The 7,293-nt window shown below is 45.2% G+C and overlaps 1 protein-coding gene across 1 annotated transcript in view; it reads left to right on the top strand.

Moving 5' to 3' along the window:
* Positions 1-271: 271 nt before the first annotated feature.
* The window catches only part of LOC110504379 (teneurin-2), a 172,639-nt gene continuing 165,617 nt past the window's right edge, over positions 272-7,293 (top strand). The window contains 1 exon segment of the mRNA XM_090221544.1: positions 272-356. Within this exon segment, the coding sequence (XP_090077670.1) occupies positions 272-356 (85 nt within the window).

Here is a 7,293-nt window from a genome sequence, read left to right as displayed (position 1 = left end):
AGGTGGTCAGCACACCTCTTCAGGATCTGGTTTTCTCCTTCAAGAGAGTCAGACAATCAGCTGTTTTCATGAGGGTGATGTAGCGACTTCTCGGGCCATAGATGTGTGGCTGTTAAGAGTAGCCTTGTGCGTTTTGTGCATATTGTCCAGTAAGGTTGTGATGGTGTCCGGGTTCTCGTCGTACCAGTCCTGATGTTTCCTACCTCTGTAGGCAATGGAGTGGGCTGCTGCCTGATAGAGCACTGAGCTGAGCGATGCCCACTTCTGGTCCATGGTTCAGAAGAGGCTCATTCTCCCTTTGCCTTTCAGCGAGAGACAGGCGGGACTCGTCCCTTACTGCAGCTTTCTCAAGCTGGGTACAGTGCAGACGCCTCTTACTGGACTTCTTCAAGCATTGGGGGGGAATTATTCTCAGCTGGAGTTTAGCCAGTATCATACGGTGATCTGTCTAGCATTCTGTACCCCTCATATCACGTGTCAGCAGGACGTCATTAGAGTCCGAACGTCTCACTGTAACGTAGGACATCAGGTGCCAGGGTTTGGAGCGTGGGGGCATCCATGATGTTTTATATTTGTTATTCTGCTGGAACAAGGTGTTAGTGATGATGATCATGCTCTGCACAGAGTTAGTAGTCTCATGTTGTTCTCATTGACCTGGCCAACGCCATGCCTACCCAGCCCTCCGCTCCATATCCTGTCCCACCCTAGTGTTGAAGTCACCCAGCACTCCGCTCCATATCCTGTCCCACCCTAGCGTTGAAATCACCCAGCACTCCGCTCCATATCCTGTCCCACCCTAGTGTTGAAGTCACCCAGCACTCCGCTCCATATCCTGTCCCACCCTAGCGTTGAAATCACCCAGCACTCCGCTCCATATCCTGTCCCACCCTAGCGTTGAAGTCACCCAGCACTCCGCTCCATATCCTGTCCCACCCTAGCGTTGAAATCACCCAGCACTCCGCTCCATATCCTGTCCCACCCTAGCGTTGAAATCACCCAGCACTCCGCTCCATATCCTGTCCCACCCTAGCGTTGAAATCACCCAGCACTCCGCTCCATATCCTGTCCCACCCTAGCGTTGAAGTCACCCAGCACTCCGCTCCATATCCTGTCCCACCCTAGCGTTGAAGTCACCCAGCACTCCGCTCCATATCCTGTCCCACCCTAGCGTTGAAGTCACCCAGCAGAAAGATCTTGTCATTCCTGGGGATGCGGTGAAAGGCCTCATCTTGTGACTGGTAGAAGCAGTCCTTTGCCTCATTTTCAGATGGTAACGTTGGTGGGTATGCACTGAGAAGAGTAGCATAATGCATCTTGGGGGATATGGAGAGACATAAGTCTTTCACTTACGCCTTCAGGCGTTTCGGTGAGGCTGGGTAAAAGGCTGTTCTTAACTGCTAGTCCCACACCGTGCTGATGTTGTCCACCCGGAGGGTGACCTTTCCAGAAGAAGGTGGAGCCTTCTCCCTCCTCTTTCAGGGACCCTTCATCCAGGAACCTGGTCTCTCACTCAGGGCAGCAATGTTGTAGAGCCTTAGTGTCCCGGTGTATCATTATTATTGTCAGTGTCCAAAAGAGTCCTGATGTTCCATGTCGCCAGTTTCAGACAAATTATTTTCTTCATCATTTTTCGACAGCTGAGTGGAACTCCCGATAGGTGTGGTAGCCTATCCAGGAAGGAGTGAGTGGGTAATTTTTAGGTCACCTTTCTAGGCCTCTCCCCAACTGGGTGTAGCTCCTAAATAGGGCTGCTCAGTCACACAGTGGTCTACTGAGATTACTTGCCACTCAAGTGCCAACTACTGGCGACCATAATAGTCCTGTACCGCTGGTGTGCAGGGGTCTGATTAAGGGCTTCCGGTCCATTCACTCCTGCCCCCGTCACCAGACACCCCAATGCCACCAGACTTTAGTCCGGTTTCCAGTTGATTGCTTCACAGAGGTCAGAAGTGTCGCTGAGGGTGTGCAAATCCCAACAACACTACTTCACTGTAGGATGGTGAATTCCAGTGGCAACACACACACATGTATAAATAATTAAATAATGAAAGAAAGGACAAGCAAAAAAAACACAAGGAAACAGAACAACAGAGAGACTAGTGAACCAGCAAAGGGCAACTCTTGCTAAGAGATGCAATCACCCAGAGGACCACGTGACCCATGATGCCCTAGCTCCAGCTAAGAGATGTAATCACCCAGAGGACCATGTGACCCATGATGCCCTAGCTCCAGCTAAGAGATGTATTCACCCAGAGGACCACGTGACCCATGATGCCCTAGCTCCAGCTAAGAGATGTAATCACCCAGAGGACCACATGACCCATGATGCCCTAACTCCAGCTAAGAGATGTAATCACCCAGAGGACCATGTGACCCATGATGCCTAGCTCCAGCTAAGAGATGTAATCACCCGGAGGACCATGTGACCCATGATGCCCTAGCTCCAGCTAAGAGATGTAATAACCTGGAGGACCACGTGACCCATAATGCCTAGCTCTAGCTAAGAGATGTAATCACCCAGAGGACCACGTGACCCATGATGCCTAGTCTTTGTTACATGAACACAAAGCAATTTACACTGACCTTTCTAGATGTGCATTGGAACTTAATGAGCAGAGTTAAACATGCCCCACGGCTTCATTGCTAAAAAGATTACACTTCCCATAATTGCTTTTGGCTATCTAGTGCCATTTCTTTTTTTGTAATTAAAGTGATTTAAAATATTAATAACCACCAGCACACACACACACGCTCACGCATACATACACATACACACATTCCTGCTCATACATACACACCGCACATACATTTTTACACATGCACAAACACAAATACACTCAGATATACATGATGTTCGCAAATGCAAATCTCAAATCTCTCTCCCTATCCCGCTCTCTCACTCCCTATCCCTCTATCTTTCTCTTCCTATTCCTCCCTCTCTCTTCCTATCCCTCTATCTCTCTCTATCATTATATTGCTCTCTCCCTCTCCCTATCCATCTCTCTCTCCCTATCCCTCTACCTCAATTAAATTCAAAGGGCTTTATATGGGAAACATACACTACATGACCAAAAGTATGTGGACACCTTATTCCACAACATCTTATTCCAAAATCATGGGGATTAATATGGAGTTCGTCTGGTTTTCCACTAGATGTTGGAACATTGCTGCTGGGACTTGCTTCCATTCAGTCACAAGAGCATTAGTGAAGTCGGGCACTGATGTTGGGCGATTAGGCCTGGCTCGCAGTCGGCGTTCAAATTCATCCCAAAGGTGTTCGATGGGGTTGAGGTCAGGGCTCTGTGCAAGCCAGTCAAGTTCTTCCACACTGATCTCGACAAACCACTTCTGTATGGACCTCACTTTGTACACGGGGCATTGTCATGCTGAAACAGGAAAGGGCCTTCCCCAAACTGCCCCAGTTGGAAGCACAGAATCGTCTAGAATGTCATTGTATGCTGTAGCGTTAAGATTTCCCTTCACTGAAACTAAGGGGCCTATCCCAAACCATGAAAAACAGCACCTGACCATTATGCCTCACCAACTAAACTTTACAGTTAGCACTATGCATTTGGGCAGGTAGCAGTCTCCTGACATTCGCCAAACCCAGATTTGTCTGTCGGACTGCCAGATGGTGAAGCGTGATTCATCACTCCAGAGAAGGTTTTTCCCCTGATCCGGAGTCCAATGGTGGCGAGCTTTACACCACTCCATCCAATGCTTGGCATTACACAATGGTGATCTTAGGCTTGTGTGCGGCTGCTCGGCCATGGAAACCCATTTCATGAAACTCCCGACAAACAGTTACTGTACTGACGTTGCTTACAGAGACCGTTTGGAACTCGGTAGTGAGTATTGCATCCGAGGACAGACAATTGGTATGTGCTTTATGACTCGGCTGTCCCGTTCTGTGAGCTTGTGTGACCTACCACTTTGCGGCTGAGCCATTATATTCTCCTAGACGTTTCCACTTCACAATAGCAGCACTTACAATTGACCAGGACAACTCTAGCAGGGCAGAAATTAAACAAACTGACTTGTTGGAAAGGTGGCATCCTATGACGGTACCATGTTGAAAGTCACTGAGCTTTTTCAGAAAGGACATTCGAATGCCAATGTTTGTCTCTGGAGATGGCATGGCTGTGTACTCGATTTTATACATCTGTCAGCAACAGGTGAGGCTGAAATAGCCATATCCAGTCATTTGAAGGGGTGTCCACATACATTTATATAGTTAGTGTATGTTAAATTGTTTTCTTCATACTATAAATCAATAAAAATAATGCCATGGAATTCTAAGCACGTCTTGTCTGCTAAATTAACTCGTGGAGCCTACAACCATATGACGTAGCAGGATCAGGGCCTAACAACTCAGAGTATGCTATTCTGTTCTGAAACAGACGACATTTTCTTCATATAAAGTTTCTTTAGACGTGTCTAAAATGGGGAATGGATTTATTGTGATGGTGTGGGCTATATTACATGACATTTTCATGTGTAGATGTGGAAGCCAGGAGATGCTAAACTTGTTTATGTTAATTAACGGGCAGTTACCATGAGACCGGCAGTTATCTCCTTGACAAACACCTGCTGACAAAATGTCATGATCGTCATAGACCTAATTGAGGCTGGTCCTTTACGCTAGAGAGAGAGACAGTAGATAGGACACAATGAGACTGGTCCTTTACACTAGAGAGAGGGACAGTAGATAGGACACATTGAGACTGGTCCTTTACACTAGAGAGAGAAACAGGAGATAGGACACATTGAGGCTGGTCCTTTACACTAGAGAGAGGGACAGTAGATAGGACACATTGAGGCTGGTCCTTTACCCTAGAGAGAGAGAGAGACAGTAGATAGGACACATTGAGGCTGTTCCTTTACCCTAGAGAGAGAGAGAGACAGTAGATAGGACACATTGAGGCTGGTCCTTTACATTAGAGAGAGAGAGAGACAGTAGATAGGACACATTGAGGCTGGTCCTTTACATTAGAGAGAGAGACAATAGATAGGACACATTGAGACTGGTCCTTTACACTAGAGAGAGAGACAGTAGATAGGACACATTGAGGCTGGTCCTTTACCCTAGAGAGAGAGAGAGACAGTAGATAGGACACATTGAGGCTGGTCCTTTACATTAGAGAGAGAGAGACAATAGATAGGACACATTGAGGCTGGTCCTTTACACTATAGAGAGAGTTAGACAGTAGATAGGACACATTGAGGCTGGTCCTTTACGCTAGAGAGAGAGAGACAGTGGATAGGACACATTGAGACTGGTCCTTTACACTAGAGAGAGAGAGACAGTAGATAGGACACATTGAGGCTTGTCCTTTACGCTAGAGAGAGAGAGACAGTGGATAGGACACATTGAGACTGGTCCTTTACACTAGAGAGAGAGACAGGAGATAGGACACATTGAGACTGGTCCTTTACACTAGAGAGAGAGACAGGAGATAGGACACATTGAGGCTGGTCCTATACGCTAGAGAGAGGGACAGGAGATACAGAAGGATTTACAAGTATATTCTCTACAGGTTTGAAATCTCGGAAATCTAATAGTTTCTATATAGAGAGATCTCATGATGTAGAATAATTATAATTCTGTAATATTCACAGCTCAGTCAATCAACAACGTTTGTTAAATGAGGTCAGTTAGTCGAGTCCAAAGACACAGCAGGACTAGAGTCATTACCGGCTACTAATTAAACCCACTTTATTATTCTCCCTTTGTGACTGTGATAATCAGTTATTGTTCTATTATTTCATCCCAGTTTTTTAATGATGGCCTTGGGCCAGCCGGCAGCAGGGACATTGTTTTTCAAACGCTCCTGTCAATAAAGCTATTATTATTTTGAATCTCAGGAGAACACGTTGTCCTTCACCTTCAGGAAGTGGAGAGAAAATAGGAAAGTATCATAGAGAGAAGAGAGAGGAAAGAGAAAAGTATTGTAGAGACGGATATGAGGAAAGACAGTGAAAGTCTCCTGACTGCGTGCGTTTGAAGAGTTAATGCGTTAAGTAGGAAAGGTAGAGTACATGACATTCTCTTGTGGCCTTAAACTCTCTGGAAAGTAACCATCCATTTATTTTCATCTCACTAACTTGTTTCTCTTTTTACTTTTGTACAAGAGCGAAGAAGAGCAATAGACAGAGAGAGATCCCAGAGACCTTGAGGAACAAAAGAACAGACAGCAAAACTCATTCTATCTCTCTCTCTCTCTCTCTCTCTCTCTCTCTCTCTCTCTCTCTCTCTCTCTCTCTCCCTCTCTCTCTCTCTCTCTCTCCCTCTCTCTCTCTCTCTCTCAATTCAATTCAATTCAATTCAAGGGCTTTATTGGCATGGGAAACATGTGTTAACATTGCCAAAGCAAGTGAGGTAGACAACATACAAAGTGAATATATAAAGTGAAAAACAACAAAAATTAACAGTAAACATTACACATACAGAAGTTTCAAAACAGTAAAGACATTACAAATGTCATATTATATATATATACAGTGTTTTAACAATGTACAAATGGTTAAAGGACACAAGATAAAATAAATAAGCATAAATATGGGTTGTATTTACAATGGTGTTTGTTCTTCACTGGTTGCCCTTTTCTCGTGGCAACAGGTCACAAATCTTGCTGCTGTGATGGCACACTGTGGAATTTCACCCAGTAGATATGGGAGTTTTTCAAAATTGGATTTGTTTTCGAATTCTTTGTGGATCTGTGTAATCTGAGGGAAATATGTCTCTCTAATATGGTCATACATTGGGCAGGAGGTTAGGAAGTGCAGCTCAGTTTCCACCTCATTTTGTGGGCAGTGAGCACATAGCCTGTCTTCTCTTGAGAGCCATGTCTGCCTACGACGGCCTTTCTCAATAGCAAGGCTATGCTCACTGAGTCTGTACATAGTCAAAGCTTTCCTTAATTTTGGGTCAGTCACAGTGGTCAGGTATTCTGCCGCTGTGTACTCTCTGTGTAGGGCCAAATAGCATTCTAGTTTGCTCTGTTTTTTTGTTAATTCTTTCCAATGTGTTAAGTAATTATCTTTTTGTTTTCTCATGATTTGGTTGGGTCTAATTGTGCTGTTGTCCTGGGGCTCTGTAGGGTGTGTTTGTGTTTGTGAACAGAGCCCCAGGACCAGCTTGCTTAGGGGACTCTTCTCCAGGTTTTTAGGTGGTTGTAGAATTTAACGGCTCTTTTCTGGATTTTGATAATTAGTGGGTATCGGCCTAATTCTGCTCTGCATGCATTATTTGGTGTTCTAAGTTGTACACGGAGGATATTTTTTGCAGAATTC

The sequence above is a fragment of the Oncorhynchus mykiss genome, chromosome 25 (assembly GCF_057628025.1).
Source record: "Oncorhynchus mykiss isolate SJ-2025 chromosome 25, ASM5762802v1, whole genome shotgun sequence".
Classification (NCBI taxonomy): domain Eukaryota; kingdom Metazoa; phylum Chordata; class Actinopteri; order Salmoniformes; family Salmonidae; genus Oncorhynchus; species Oncorhynchus mykiss.
This window is presented reverse-complemented; position numbering and strand designations above follow the sequence as displayed.